The 16,598-nt window shown below is 43.5% G+C and overlaps 1 protein-coding gene and 1 gene segment (V, D, J or C); both read right to left on the reverse strand.

The window, feature by feature from the left end:
* LOC141497169 (immunoglobulin lambda-1 light chain-like) overlaps positions 1-16,598 on the reverse strand; it is a 316,494-nt gene that overhangs the window by 12,122 nt on the left and 287,774 nt on the right. The gene's annotated exons all lie outside the window — the stretch shown is intronic.
* LOC141497174 (immunoglobulin lambda-like polypeptide 1) lies at positions 1,572-9,196 on the reverse strand. The segment is given in 3 exon segments: positions 1,572-2,000; positions 3,779-3,897; positions 8,378-9,196. Coding segments are annotated over 3 exon segments (675 nt in total).

The raw sequence follows: 16,598 nt of genomic DNA on the forward strand, positions 1-16,598 counted from the left end.
AGCTGGAGAGGAGTGCCATAGGAGACTGGAAAGGCAGGCGTCACAATGTTCAAAGTTTTGATACATTCGATATGTTATTACTTACAAATAGTGTTTTCTGGAGGACCTCGCCACCTGTGAGGGCTTGGAGTATTTATGTTTAGAAATTAGACAGATGAGACAATGCCTTCAAAACAAAGGTGTTTTAATGAAATAGAACAGTAAGAAAAGTGGAACTAAAGCAATGACCAGGAACCTGAGAAAACACATATAGCATCAGTGGGAAGAACAGATTAGAGAAATGTGGCCTGGGGAGCACATGGAGGAAATGCATGTGGCTGGAGCACCTACACAAAGGAACATAGAACACTAGTGATCAGGATACACATGTAGCACTTGATGATGTGCTCTATGGCTGCCATTAATCCTGGATGTGGCAGCCGTTCATGGCTAAGTGTCACAGTCCTCTTGTTGCTCTGGTGTGTGCACTGGGGAATGATGGAAGCTTCAGAAGACCTAATCCAAGGAGACCAATTTAGCCTCATAAAGATCCTCAAGGCTCGGTGGAAGTTTATGTCCAGATCCCAGCTTTGGATGAGAAGACTATTCAAAAAAATCAGATCAGAACAAGGTCAGTGCCCCATTCCAAGAAGGCATACTCATGTAAGGAAATCCAGGAACCAGAAGGGGCCAGGGAGCATGGTGGAAAGCATTTGGATGGAGGTAAAGGGAGGAAAAGCAGAAGGAAGGTGGTCATGGTGATATCCTGCCCATTGCCAAGTGAGTGCCCTTGCACCAGTCACCCAGGTCCACCCCCTAGGTTCCACTTTCCATTTCATCTTGCTACCTCTTTCCCTGCCTATTCAGCACTTCTAAAATTTATCCTTTCTACATTCTCACCTTTCCTACTCACATTTTCATGTCTGGATCATGCCCTCACCACCCAAGACCTGGATCATAGCAATTACCTTCTCACTGGTTCCCCTTGCCTCCACTTTGGTCCTGGTACAATCTAGCCTTCACAGAGTTAGGAATTCCATAGGCCATTAATGCATTCTGCATCATTTGATCTTCATAAAACCCTTAGGAGCTGGTGTTATTCCTTAACACAATAAAAACTACAATCACAAAAACTACTACAATAGCTACAATTATTAAATTAACTTTTATAGAACACTTTAATTTTGCAAAGTGCATTATAGATACATTCTAATTTTATACTCCTAACAATGTAGAGAGGTGAATGCTGTCATTCTTCCTATTTTACAGCTAGGGAAACTGAGAATGAAGAAGGAAAAGGAACTTTCCCAGGTCTTCTTGACTCCACCCACTGAATCTTTATTTTCCCCATCCTCTTCTTCTTACTTCATCCCAGAGAGACATCTCTTTGAACAAAAACTCTCTGCAGGTTTCTTAAGGAAGAGAAAGAGTTTAGGAAGAAGTCAATTATCATCTGGAACTTATTTTTCTTCTACCATTCAGCTAGGGGTTTGTCTTCAGCTGACTTTTTGAAATGGAGGTTTTTAGTGGCCCCATGTTGTGAACCACCATCAAGGAGAGGGGAGATCAGACACAGAAGACATGAGAGGCAATTGAATGAGAAAGGACAAGATCTTTATTGAAAGCAGGGTTTAGGGGAGGATGAGCTGGGGAAGCCCATGTATAAGGATAGAGGGAGGAATTCAAGAAGGCCATGGGCATCTAAATGCACTGGCTTGAGGACAGCTCCTTCTGGATGACCTTGCCATCATGGGTGACCTTGCAGCTGTAGGTGTTGGCTGACAGCCACTGGTCAGCAGAGAGTGTGAGGTAACTGCTGGTTGAATACTTGTTGTCACTCTGGCGGGATGGCCGACTGGTTTCCACATCCTGGGCCACAGGGAAGCCATCTTTGGTCCAAACCACCTCTATGGTGCCTGGGTAGAAGTCACTAATCAGACATACGAGGGTGGTCTTTTGGGTGTCTAGCTCATCTTGGGATAGAGCAAAGACATTCACAATGGGGGCTGACTTAGGCTGAACTGAAATGTGACAGAGATAGGGGAAGAAGTCCATGTTACACAAAGTGGAACCACAATAACCCTCATACTTGTCACCCCATTCAATTCTTCTATTCTTGCTGATAGTTTTTTCCATTTTTAATCTTTCCTGATCCTAGGGAACAGATGTGACACCTCCTCCCCAACTTCCTCTCTTATTCCTAACTGCACTGTTGTCTGATGGGGGGAGGTCTTTTCTCCTACCAGGAGGAAGCAATAAATCAAACCAAACCAAAGTGTTGGGAAGCATGGATGATACCATGTTTCCAAGATTTCCTCCCTGTGTCACCTATCATTCTTTCTGTTATGCTAACATCTTGTCTTTATTCTCTGAGTCCTGCCTCTGCTCAGCCAGGGCTCCTGCTCTCTGGTCTCCCCTGGCTAGTGCCCATTGGGACAGCTAGGATGCTCAATTTGAACCATTCCCCTATTGGGTGAGGTTTTTCTAGAAACCAGGCAACTGTTTTTGTGACCATCCTCTACCATTTCCTCAGCCTTTTCCTCATGCATGAACTCAACAGAGACTCTTAACATTGATCCAAAACATGTTTTCCCACTCTCAGTTCCTGTGCTTTTCTGCTAGTGTCTACAGAGACTGGGTTAATCTTGGTAGTGACCTCAACCACTCAATTATTATTCCCAATTATCATTCTTCATTTCATAATACCACAGATCTAGAGCTACAAAGAAGCTCTAAGATCACTGAACTCCACCCTCTTATTTTATAGATCAGATAACTAAAGCCTGGAAAGGTTACTTAAATTGCTCAGATTCACTCAACTTGTAAGAGAAAAAGAAATGTGAGATGACCACCTCTGCACTCCTAATGTTCATATGGACAAGTTGTGCCCTACCTGTGGTAGAGCCCTCCAAACTCTTATTTGTCTGAGCTGACACAGTTAGGCATACTGTATCTTGACCCCAACATCATGATATCATTTTGGTCCTCCTTCCAACCAAACAATGAATCAGACAGAATTCCAATCTCAGTCTTCCTCATCCCAAATCTGGAACTCTATTAATTCCTCTCCCTTGCCTCTTACTGCCTCTATTTCACCATAGTTTGGAGTATTTGTAATCAATGTTTTCCAAACCTGATTTGGGCTCCCTGTTCTTTTCTAACATCCATTTCCTTCCCTCAGATACTTAGACTAGGAGTCCCAGAGTTGCTGGTGAGGAAGTCTGTGCTTTCCCTTCTGTTTCCCATAGTCTGACTCTTGCCCGAGCCTCCAAGTAGTCTTTAGATGGGTTGTCCCCTCAGACAAACAAATAGGCAAGGGTCCACCACATACTCGTTGTGATGTCATCTAGTCCCTCATCAGGACCCTGAAGACTTCAGTTGGACTGTTAGTTGTTCTTACCCAACAATCCATAGACTTTAGGGATTAAACCCCTACTTTCCTCTCTCTATCCCCACATCTGAGTGAGCCCTGGGTTTCCTGAAGTCTTCCTTAATGTAAGGAGACTCACTTTAGAGAGGGAAGGACTGTTGCTTCTGATTCCTCTGCTGGGAAATCTGATTCCGGCCTTAAGTCACAATCTTCTCCTTTGTCCCTGAGTTGGGGTCAATGTTTTTCTTATCATGAGTCTTGGGGATTGAGAACTTTACATATTGGGTCATAGTCACCCCCATGGGCTACTGTAGGTGGGGCCACAATTCTAACCTTTTAGCTCCAAGGAGTTTCCCAGTTAGAAACAAGGGTATTTCCCAGCAAGAACCTAAACAGATAGGAGGCACAAGGAGTTCAAAGGCCACTTACTCAGAACGGTCAGTTGGGTGCCACTGCCGAAGACATTCCACTGTGATTCAGAGTTTGATGGAAAATTTGGCCTTCTGCATGTATGTCTTGGCCCCCTAGGGCCTGGTGAGTCTGGAAACCTGCTGGGCATGACAGGAGGGCATGACTGAGAGCCAGTTGTGACAAGGTTTCAGGTGGGACCCTGGGGTGGAGACAGGGCTAGCTCCCTATCAGCTCTCAGGCTTCCTAAGCTGAGCTCATCACAGGGCTGTGCTCAAGGACATTGGAGATGGTTTCCACGGGATGAGATCCTTCTGGTGAAGCTTTCCTCCCTTCCTCTAAGCAGCTGATCAAACAGCTGACCCTCCAAGCTCCTATGTCCAAGGTATTTCTCCCACCTGGAACATCCTTCCTTTTTTATCCTCTGTTTTTTTTGCATGTTACATTGGTCCTTTCAGACCCAGAACAAGAGTTTAAAGTTTTCCCAGGTCTGCTTAACTCCCTTCTTGGAGAGTTGGAAGCACCCTCTGCTTCAACTTTCTTGCACTTAACTGTCAGCTGGTCCTTTCTAGTGAAAAGAACATGAAGAGGGTCCTAACCAACCGGTTCCGTCTCCATTTTGTCTTTTTTACAGCTTCTTTCAGAATCTTCTGGATCCTGAAATCTTGGGCAGCCCTAATGGTCTCAAAGACCCTCTAGTCCAACCCATAGCCAAAGGAAAAGTATCCTCTCTACACCGCCCCCCATCCCCAGCAATGGGCCTCCATTAGAGGACTACTTGGAGATTGCCCAGTGAGGAAGAGCTCACTCCCTGCCAAGGCAGCCTATCCTGTTTTGTGATGGTTCTCCTCATTCGGAGTTGGCATCAACCCCTTTGCAGCCTTGTCCCCGTTACTCCTGGTTCTGCCCTTAGAATGAGGCTCAACTCTCTTCCTCACTCCATCTCCTCAGATCTCAGCAGCACACATATGCCGGTTCCGCGAGCTAAGAGGGAGGTGCTTTGAGGACATCTGATGCTACTTGATATTTCTCCTACAACATGTGTGTTCAAAGAGCCTTTGGAGATTCATGTCTCATCACTTAACACAAATAGCACTCATCGCTTGCTTCAATAATAGGCTGTCCTAGCTTTAGAGTTGAACGAATCCTGATGCTGGTGTCCCTTCTCCCTCTCGACATTTACCTCTATTTCCATTCACAGACTGATGTTTCCCACACTCGGGATCTCTCCCTTTCATCACAGTTACTCAGGAACATACCTTTAGTCTCTATTAGATTGTAAACTCCTTATCGAGCTCTGTGTCCCTGGACTCTCTGACGATGTTGTTAACCAGTCAGTAACGGAACGTTTATTAGCTAAACTTTGGATGATTATTTTTTTCATTTAATCCTCAAAACAGTGCTTTTCCTGAGAAGACTGAGGCAAACAAGGGCAAAGTGACATGGCCACAGTCACACAGTAAATGTCTGAGGCTCAATTTGAATTCAGGTCATCCTGATTCCAGGTGCTAACTCTATCCATTACTTCCCTTTAGCTAGTGCATTTGGAGTCAGGAAGGTCTGAGTTTGAATCATACCTTGATTAAAAGTTGTGTAATGTCTGTGAGCCTCAGTCTTCTCTGAGCAATGGGGGCAACAATCCCTGTATTGTTTACAACTCCACCTATTGCTGGGGCTCAAGTGGGAGGAAGTGAGTGTGGTATTTTGCAGATTCCAGTGCTCTTTTTTTTTGCAAGGCAATGGGGTTAAGTGACTTGACCAAGACCACACAGCTAGGTAATTATTAAGTGTCTGAGGCCAAATTTGAACTCAGGTACTCCTGACTCCAAGGCCAGTGCTCTATCCACTGTGCCACCTAGCTGTTCCCTCCAGTGCTCTTTTTAAGGGTGAACTCTTAGGAGAAATGTTTTTGGGATCGGATTGGAAGGGACCCCGTCCTGGAATCATCTAATTCTACTTTTTTGTCCAGTTGAGGAAACGGAGAAGTTAGGGAACTTGCCCAAGGTGACCTGAGCAGCAAGAGGTAGAATCAGGTTTTGAACCCAGGATTTTTATTCCCAAAGCAATGCTCTTTTCATTGCTCCATCCTGCCTCCTAAAGAATCACATACTTGGTATCAACTGAAAGGGATGTTAACTGTTCTCAAGGTTAACTCTCTGACTTCTCACAGTGGGGAAACTAAGGTACAAAGAGGTAAGGAACACAAGGCTTTTGGCCACCAGATCTTGTTAGCTTTTGTGGTGGGGGTAGCTTGTTCCTCTGGTCCCTCAGGGTCTTACCCAGAAAGTAAGGGAGAGCAGGTGTTTCCTAGTGTCTTTCCTAGCCCTTGGAGGACCAGAAAAGAAGAGGGGACCCTCATCTTGGGTACCATCTTTAGTTTCAAGAATCCTCTGCTAGGAGCCAGGCTCTCAGCTATCTCTGGGATCTCTTTCCCAAAGTCAACTGAGTCCTTCCTCAGGAGGGTGGAATGTGGGGCAAAGTGTCCTCTGGAACATAACCTACCAGACTAAATGGTGTTCCAGGACTTTTGTAGGCATAAGGGGTCCTGAACAGAGCCATCAGTGATATTGGGGGGCAAGAGGAATTTGAATAGGATTAGGAATTTACCATGTATTGCTCTGACTTGGAGTCAGGAAACCTGAGTTCAAATCTAGTCTCAGACCCTAAGTGTGACTCGAGCAGTTCACTCCTGTTTTCCTCAGTTTCCTAGACTGCAAAATGGAGATAATCATAACCCCTCCTTTCCAGGCTTGTGGGGGAATCCAGTGAGATAGTAAGTGTAAGCCCTTAGTCCAGTGTCTAGCAGCCAACTGCTATCATTAGTAGTAGTATCATTATCTGCGATGGCTCCCATGCCCCTGCTCCGGGGGTCTCTCCTCTCCCACCCTTTCCATAAGCATATACTTCTTCCAACAGAATGTAAACTCCTTGAGATCAGGCCTAGCTTCAGTTTGCCTTTGGAACCCTGACGCTTAACACTCAGTAGGTGCATACTAAAGGCGTTTTGATGGATCATACTTTTTGTTATTTACTCTCCTGTATAACAAATGGAAAGCACTTTGTAAACCTTAAAACATGATAGAAATCTTCAACGTTATTAGTTAGTTATTTCCTCTTTCCTTTCCTGTTTTTCTTAGAACCAAGGGGGACCTCAGAAGTCCCACACACCAAACCCAACCCAAATAAATATTCTGTCTAATCAACCAACAAACATCTCTAAAGCACCTACTATGAGTCAAGTGCTGAGGACAAAAAAAGAAGTGAAATTGTTGCTACCCTCAAGGTACTGACCTGTTTCAAGGAGAACCAATGTGGAAAGCATCCCTGACAAGTGGTCCTCCCCTGGCTGCTGAAAGCATTCCAGGGATGGGGAGCTCACTGCTCCTAGAAGATGTCATCCCACTTTTGAACAGCTGTGATGATTAGGGAATTTCCCATGACCCATTGCCTCCCCACTTCTCCTAGTCCTGCCTTCTGGGCTCATACCTCAGAACAAGGCTAGTCTTTCTATTATGAAGCAGTCTTTCAGGTGTTCACAGGCAGTAATGACTGCTCCCCACTCCCTTCCACCTCCTAGTCTAGAAGAAAGACTTCTATAGCTTCAATAGCCCCGATAATAATAATAATAATAAAAACACTTGTGGTCCTTTTAAAAAGAATTCTTTAAAGCTTATATATCTCTCCTATGAGATATGTGGGGTACATAGCCCCATTGTACAGATGAGGAAATGAAGGCACAGGGAGATCAAGCCATCTGCCCATGATCACTGTTACTAAGCATCAGTAGTGGTGGGAGGCAGTTGAACTCTAGTCCCTGCACTCCAAGACAGGTTATGGCTAATTAACCCTTTCCCATTCTGATTGCTCTCCTATGGAGATTTTCTAGTTTATCAAGCTTCTATTTTAAGGCTCAGAACGGATCATAATACTCCATTTGGGATTTGACAAAGGCAGAGGGCAGATGGACTTGCCCCTCCTTTGCTCTGCCACCATAGCTGCCCCAAAGCAGCCCCACATCTTTTCTCATTTTTGGTCTTTTCCTTATTTTCTCCTCTTTCCTCTGTATCTCTCCCTCTTCTCTTTGCCTCTCCTAGTCTTTTTCCATTCTCCTCTTTCCCATACCTGGTTTCTCTTTCGATTGTTTTCCTCCCTACTATCTCCCTTTTCCCTTCCTTCTTCTCTTCCCCAAATCCACCTCTCTCCACCTCTTTCTTTCCTTGTAACATACAGAAAATCTCCCACCCACTCCCACTCACATTCATGCTGTAGTTTCTTTGTCTTGTTTCTACCTTCCCCTCCCCCAAACTTTTCACCCACTACATTTCACTTATATTTCCATGACACAGAATACACACTCTCTCTCCTCTCCCCATGTCTGTCTCTCCCCAATCATATCTTTCTCTGTCTCATCTGTGACTTCTCTTGTCAGCTACACACACACACACACACACACACACACACACACACACACACACACACACTGCTTTCTGGGTGTCTTAGACCCTCCCTTGGTTTTTGTCCATTATATTCAGGTTCTTCCTAGGTCCTCATATGTCTCTCCCCTATTGCCCATAAGAGATCAAAGTCATAGGCTTCCATACATCCCTGACAATTTCTTACCTGAGTCCCTTATTTCCAAGATTAGGGCTGGGCTTCTGCTGACTGTCTCCAGCTCTGAGGTCCCAGGACTCCTCAGTCTGGGAATCCCTTAGTTCTGAGCTCTCCTTGCCAGGGAGAGTTTCAGGGGACAGACCGAAGCTGGATGGAACTAAGGCTAGCAGAAGTAGCAAGGGGCTGGGGCCAGCACTCAAGAGTGGCCTGGCAGGAGCCCATGCCTGGGTACTGTGAGAGGGCATCCACACTCAGATTCTAGAGTTGCCTTTAGCTGGGGTCAGTTCCAAGTACTGTCTCCTGAAGGCTTCCTGGAGATGTTGACTCGTTTGTTCTCTCTGGATACTCTTCAGATGATCTGGGCTACCTTCCTTCTGTCCAGGAGCTTTGTCCATGTTGGGTTCTAAGCAGCTGCTTCCTATCATATTTGCCCCATGGTGCTGGGGGGCTTGCTGCTGCCAACATCACTGCCACCCCAGGGAAAGATCTCCAACGGCTCTGCTGTGGTCGGATCTGGGGCTCAACGGCTTCCTCTGGGTTATTCTTCTGGCTCCACATTCCCCACGGGTTGGGGGTGGAGGGAATACACCTGGAGCCTGTAGGAGTATTGGATCCGTTGGATCAAGCAGGAAAGAGATGCTTGAGTGAGCCTCCAAAGGGATATCCCTGGAGACAGTTACCAGAAGGGGAGTAGAGCCCATGGGAGTCTAGCCAACATACGCCAGGCTAGGGAGCTCTCCAGAGTACTGAGCTCTTGCCAGGAGACTGTTCCACTGATTGCAGGAGAAAGACACTCCTCTCTCCTCCCCTCCCAAGCCCCTCTACTTTCTAAGACCTAAAGATCTTTTTTTTTTCCTTTGGCAGGGGAGGGGAACACAGACTCTCCTCCCATGTTGAACACTAAGGTGGAGGAAAAAAATCAACCAGTCTCCAACACTTTGAGTCATCCTAGAATCAAATGGGGCGCCTGTTACTTGGGGTGTCCAAGTCCGTCCAAGTATGGCTCCTGACCAGGGACACCATAGAAGGTTTGTTGGTGATATTGCTCAGAGTCTAGTTCTCAGAGTTAGTAAGTCATTGTAGTGAGCCAAGGGACCTGCAGACCAGAGAAGACCCGACTGGCCCCTTCCATTCCTCAAAGAGTGACCTGAATAATGATGAGAATAGTTGTCTTAGAGACTCTACTATCTCATTTGGGCCTCACAGCCACCTCATGGGAAGGAGATAATATTTGTTTCACTTAAAGATGAGGAAACTGAGGGCAAGGGAATGGAATGAGAAGCCAAGAATTCCAGTGGAAGGAATGATTGTATGGTCAGTTTGCTTCCTAGGGCTCACTCTGGAGAGCTGCCAGGGCTAAAGAGGAAGTGTTAGCAGCTCCTAATATGGAGCTCAGATTCATCCCAAGACCCAGAAATCAGGGTCTAGATCTCAGAACAAGAGCCTAGATCCAACCTAGATCCTGGAATTCAAAGCCCTGAACCCAAACCACAATCGAAATCTCGAACTTAGATCAATAGTTATTAAATGCCAACTGTGCCAGACACAGGCCAAAGTGATGAGGAAATAAATACAAACAACAAAATAATCCCTGCTCTGCCTTTTTAGTGGGGGGAGCAATGAGTCCACATGAAGCAATATACAGAAGAAATATGAAGATCAAAAATACAGATAAATGCCACGCAGGTTGGGAAGGAGACTACCAGCAATTTATGGCAAGTAGGGAAGAATCAGGAAAGGGTTCATGCAGAGAATCATGCTCAAAGCTGCATTTTAAGGAGCTGAGAGACTCTTTCTAAAAGGCAGAGATGGGAAGGGAGGGCTTTGCAGGCATGGGGTATGGCCAAAACAAAGGTCCATCGATAGGAGATAAAATAGAGAAAAGGTAGTTTGGTGGGTCACAGAGTCTAGGAAGGGGAGTAGCTACTATACACCAAGACCTGGGTTGAGACCAGGACTCAGATTCAGAAGCGTGGAGACCACAGTTTAGCCCCATTCTTATTTTTGGACCATGACTCTAGAGCCAAGGCCTCAGAACCTAGATTGTAAAGCCTAGAACCCAAACTCCACAGTCCAGAATCCAGGATCTAGAGCCTTAAGCTTAGATCCCAAACTCCAGGCCCAGAGTCTGGAGTCCAGAACTTGGTTCTTGTCAGCTGGTTAAATCCACTGGACTCATGGATTAGAGTCCTAATCTCTGAAGCCACTGCTTTCTAGGAGTTGGTAGCCACCCCTGAGCACTTGAGGAAAGTCCCAGCCTGTGGTTGGCAGCCAGATGCTCCCCACCCACACACCCCACACCACCTGCCAGCTGCATCTAGAGACTCACAGCCACATCCTGTACTGATGGAAAGCTGGGGTCACTTGGGGACAAAACCTCAACTGTCTCTTGAGGAAAGATCCTGGCTGATCCCAGGCTCTTCCTCCCCCCATTCCATGGACATCTCAGTTGAAATGGTTTTCCTAGCTACCTACTGAGCTCTTAGGGCTCCTACTAACCCCTAGGGTTAGGTTTCATTCAGAGACAATGGTAGGTTTATAGAAAAAATTCCTCATGGGTGGAAGATGAACTAGCTAGCTGGCTGCTGAGCATCCTTCCAGCTCTCAAATTCTTAAATTTTGGCTGATAGTTTTTGGGTTAATCCCTTATTTTTCTAGATTGTTCTCAGAGGTCTTTGTCTACATCTCCCATGTTTTTAAAATAGTGCCATCTCTTGATTTCAGGGATGTGGGTTCAAGTTCAGCTTGACCAAAGCTTCTTAAGAGCACGGATTGCCTTACCTTCATCGTTGTTTGCCTAGTGTCTAGCATATATAGACCTTGAAATACCAGTTGGTTGCCGTGTGGCATTGGAGAAGTCATTTCACATTTCTCAGCCTCAGTTGGTGCCCATTCATAAATGACTTGTCCAGGCTCTGGACTACTCATATTGACCAAAAAAATGAAATCAAGTCTGGCCACTTTCCTGCCTGTACCTGCCAATCATTCCTTGGCAAGAAACTAGGTGCCCACGATTCAGACAATGACTCAGATCATGAATAAAAACCCTTTTCTAGACCTTGGTCTCAAAGATGATCCATTAGGTTCCTGCCCTTCTTGCTGGAGAGATTGGAGCAGAACTGAATAGACAAGGTTTGGGATACAAATAGTAGTCTGGGATCTGATATGACTTGGTTTCTTTGCTAAATTAAATTAAATCATGGAAATATATGAAAAATCCCCTTTTTAGTTCAACTGAAAACATTAAGAAGAAAAGACCTAGTTATCCAACGCCCTTCCCAGAATTCCTAGAAGGAGGGAGACTATTACTGCTCTCCACTAAAATCCCCTTTCACTTATGCCTCACAGGTTTTTTAATAAAAAATGGAAATCTATAAAAGTTTGAGAATGAAAATGGATTTAGGATTGTAACTGGATTTAGAAAGAGAAACGGTTCATGTCGAAGATTACTATTGTTGTTGATGCTGTTTTTAGTCATGTACAACTATTTATGACCCCATTTGGTTTTTTGGGGTCAAGATGCTGAAATGGTTCGCCATATCCTCCAGTTCATTGACAAATAAGGAAAGTGAGGCAAACAGGGCTAAGTGATTTGCCTAGGATACCCATTTGGTGAGTTTCTGAGGCTAGATTTGAATCTTGTGGTCTATCTACAGTGCCACTTAGCTACTCCATATCGATGAAGCATGTGATTTTTTCCGTACCTTGAATTGTAAAATGACTATATTTTATCACATAGTATTTGTCTTCAAAATTCCTATAAGCCTTACTTCAAAAATGTCTTCTCTTAGGAAGAGAGATGTCTAAGGGCATGAGTGATACTATGGTGACTTATTCTCTCTCTAACTTAGAAATTCTTGAATTTAGAATAGGATTAATGACTAAGAATTGTTTCTGCCAGACACAAGCCTAAAATGTTAAGTATTTGTGTTTTTCTTTGTTTTTTTTTTTTTTGCACTTGGATCCTGATCTAAGTCATCTTGGTTTAGAAGGGCTCCTCTCTGAAGGACTTCCATGGTTGACTCTGTAGAGATGAAGATCTTTGAAATCCCCAGAGCTGGACTTCTCCCCTTTGGTTTTTTTGCATGTCATGGCCCATTTTGATAACTGAAGGTGAAGCCTCCAAGTCCCTCCTCAGAAAAATGATTTTGAATATTGAAAATGATATAGGATTACAAAGGAAGTCAATTAAACAAATAAAGTTATTCAAATATTCAAATAGTCAAATTAATTCATGGTCCCTGTGTTAAGATCCCAGCCAGGTAGCCCAGCAGATAGCATACTAGGCCTGGAGTCTGAATGAAATCCAGCCTCACATACTTATTAACTGTGTGACCCTGTTCAAGTCACTTTACCTTTCTCAGATGTGGTTGCATCACCTACAAAATGGGGATGATAATTGTAACTGATCTCTCGGGTCATTATGAAAGTCTCTGAATGAATATATCTCTAGGTCTTTGCAAATCTAAAAGTGCTATAGAAATGCACTCTGTAGGTAGGTTTTTGGGGTAGAACTTTCTGATTTCTCTTCGGGAATCTGACTCTTTGAGAAGAAGATCAAGTCAGTTGGGCACAGCAAAATGTATTTGTACATAGATTTCTAACCTTTGAAGAGGGCAAGCCTCAAGCCAGGTCTGACACCTCTCTGGACTGGTATTAGGTCTATCCTAGTTTGTGTGCTTGAAAGAGAGAGAAAAAATTGCTCCATGAACAAGAGAGGAAAACTTCTTTGTCACCTTCTTAGCACTGAACGGTAGGTCATTAGGGGAGGAGTGGGGAAACAATTGGAGGAATAGGAAAGAAGGAAAGGGCAGGGGCTTCATTAGTGAGTAGTTTAGATACTTGAAGCTCCTCTGGGGAATCCCACCACCATAGCTTTCTTTCCAGGTTCTCTGGCTATCCCAACTGGCTAAAAGGAATCTGATATTTTCTTCATTGTAAGTTAGTGGCTTGTTTAGTACATAGATGATTCTGTCCAGAGTTTAGAGATATAAAGGTGGGGGTAACTAGATGGCAAAGTGGATAGAGCACCAGTCCTGGAGACAGGAGGACCTGAATTCAAATGTGACCTCAGACACTTAATACTTAGTTGTGTGACCTTGGCCAAGTCACTCAACCCCATTGCCTTGCAAAAATCATATATATATATATATATATATATATATATATATATATATATATATATATGTAGTGTACACATACATACCATATATAAAGAGAAAGAGAGAGAGAGAGAGATACAAAGGCCTAACTAGAGTTAGTGGGATCTCTGAAGTAAAGAGAAGTATGAAATCACAAGGTAACAAAGACTTCCTTTTTTCTTTTTTTTTTAAACAAGGCAGTGGGGTTAAGTGACTTTCCCAGGGTGGTCACACAGCTAGGTAATTATTTAGTGTGGACCAATGAATGAAAATGCCTCTGTCCCAGGAAAAACCAGCATCTTGCCCATAGGAGAGGTAAACCATGAAAATTTCCAGACAGACAACATAAATTGGTTAAAGTTTTTTTCTAAAGAAAAATTCTCAAATCTAATTAGGGGAGCATGCAATATTTTTAAGTTGAGTGAATTGCTAGCAATAGGACATTTATTTTTATCTTTTCTGTCAGTTTCATTCACATCTGTTCAGTAAAAAGTACTCAGTCTTGAAGTGTTGAAAACTTCTCCCCAGTGACTCCAAAAATAGAAAAAGAAAAAAAAGGGGTCTCTGAAGGGGTTTTGTTATTTTTAGTTTTTAGAGGGAGCAATTTCAGACTCATCTGGTCCTTAGAAACCTCCTCCTTGAAGGCATTGATCTCAACTTTTCTCTCTAACTTGGATAGAAGATATTTTAAAATCAGGTCGAGAATAGAAATCATCTTAAAAAACTCAACAAGTGCAATTTTTGTGAGAAAAGGGAAAATTTCATTTTGGGAACAGTTGGATTTGACTGACCAAGTAGGTCGGACAAGACCCATTCTGTTGGATAGAATTGAATTGTCTAGAGAACTGGAAGCAAAGATACATTAAAGGAAGTCGAAAACGCCATGCATTCTCAAGTTATCAAGTAAGAAAACCAAAAATGGAATATTATTTCTGGTTATCTGTCAATAAAATAATCAACAAACCTAAATTAGGTATTTGCCTATGTGCCCGGGATTGTGTTCTTTTTCCTTTTAGGTTTTTTCAAGGCAATGGGGTTAAGTGACTTGCCCAAGGCCACACAGCTGGGTAATTATTAAGTGTTTGAGTCTGAATTTGAACTCAGGTACTCCTAACTCCAGGGCTGGTGCTCTATCCACTGCACCACCTAGCTGCCCCTTCGCCACCTAGCTGCCCCTTCACCACCTAGCTGCCCCAACGATTGTGTTCTTAATGGAGCTACAAATATGAAGAATGAGACTATCCCCACTTGCAAAGTACTTACATTTCAACAAATATATATAAAAATAAATATAGCCTAAACATGAAATTAATGAACATATAAATTTAGTTAAAAGCCAGGTAGTTTGGGAAGAAGGGCCCAAGTCATTGAGGGCAGCAGGAAAGACTTCATGCAGAGGATGATGCTTGAGTTGTGTCTTAGAGGAAGGGAGAACATTCCAACATATGGAAGGTAGAGATTGGAGGTGGAGGGCCATCAGTGAAGATCATTTTGGCTGAATTTCAATCGACAGGACATTGAGTAATTTCCAGTGAGGTTGGAGAGGCAGATTGGGGCAGGTTGTATGTGGATTTTAAAGCTAATCAGAGGAGTTTATATTTTATGTTAGTCATGATCACTATAATAATGGAATCAACCGAACTGGAAGTAACATAGTCAGATCTGCTTTTAAGGAAAATGAATGTGGTTATCAGTATGTGGAATGGACTAGAGTTCAAAAGCTGACTGAAATTTTCCAAGTTATATAGCATGAGAAAGTTATCCCCCAGGAATTCAAAGATGGCTCCATCATCCATCTCTATAAAGGTAAAGGGAATAGGTTGTCTTGTGACAGTCACAGGGGTGTTTCTCTTTGAGTCATTGCTGGTAAGATTCTTGCCAGAGTCCTCAATAGGCTGATCCTGGAAGATAGTCACTTCCCTGAAACCCAGTGTGGCTTCAGAAAGGGCTGAGGAATAGTTGATATGATGTTTGCTGCCCAACAGCTCCAGAAAAAATCCTAGGAACAGAACAGAGGTCCGAATACAACATTTGTAGACCTGACCAAGGCCTTTGATATCATCAGTGGCAAGGGTTTTGTGGAAAATTATGTCAAAATTTGATTGCCCAGAGAAGTTTATCAGTATTTTATGTTAATCTCATGATGGCATGCATGCCTGGGTTCTGGATAATGGACAATACTCTTGAGATTTCCCAGTCACCAATGAAGCAAATTGAAGCTGCTCAAAGAAAACCTGAGATATATAGGTTTAGAGTAAACACCCCAAGTGTTCACACGGACTGTTTGTGCCCAACCTGTGGTAGGGCATTCCAAATTTGTATAGGTCTGATCAACCATAATTGGACTCATCTCTGACATAGTGATGTCATTTTGGTCTTCCTCAATAATGAAGGACAAGAACCAACCAATTAAGGAAAATGAATGTGGCTATATCCACTGTGTGGAATGGACTAGAGTGACAAGAGACTTGGGGCAGGGATATAAATTAGAAGACTGTTGCAATAATTTAGGCAAGAGATGAGAAAACTATAATCTCCCTGAAGGCAGGGACAGGCTTTGCCTCTTTTTGTAGCCTTAACACTTAGCAATATAAGTGCCTATTAGGCACTTACTAAGTGTTTATTAATTCATTGATTGATAAGAGTTTGAACTGAAGTAAATGCCATGTGAATGTAACAAAAGGGGTGGGTGTGAGGGATGCTGTGAAGATAGAATGGTGAGATTTGACAGCTGAGATGAATGATTATATTGGCCAGTGATTTGGGGAAATACTGATTTTCCCCCTTTTCCTTTCTTTTTGGCAAGGCAATGGGTTAAATGACTTGCCCAATGTCACACAACTAGGTAATTATTAAGTGTCTGAGGCTGGATCTGAACTGAGGTCTTCCTGATTTCAGGGTCAAGTGCTCTATCTACTGCACTACCTAGCTGGCCTTTCCCCTTTTCCTTTTAACCTCAATTGAAGACCTCAGTCTCTGAAGGTTGAACTAAACATCTTCTCTATCCAGACCCCACCCAAGTAGGGAAGTCTTTGTACTTTGCTCAGGTTGGAGTGGAGATCAGTTCTTTGAGTAACTTTGCCCAAGAC

This window comes from Macrotis lagotis, chromosome X (genome assembly GCF_037893015.1).
Source record: "Macrotis lagotis isolate mMagLag1 chromosome X, bilby.v1.9.chrom.fasta, whole genome shotgun sequence".
NCBI classification, from domain to species: Eukaryota; Metazoa; Chordata; class Mammalia; order Peramelemorphia; family Peramelidae; genus Macrotis; species Macrotis lagotis.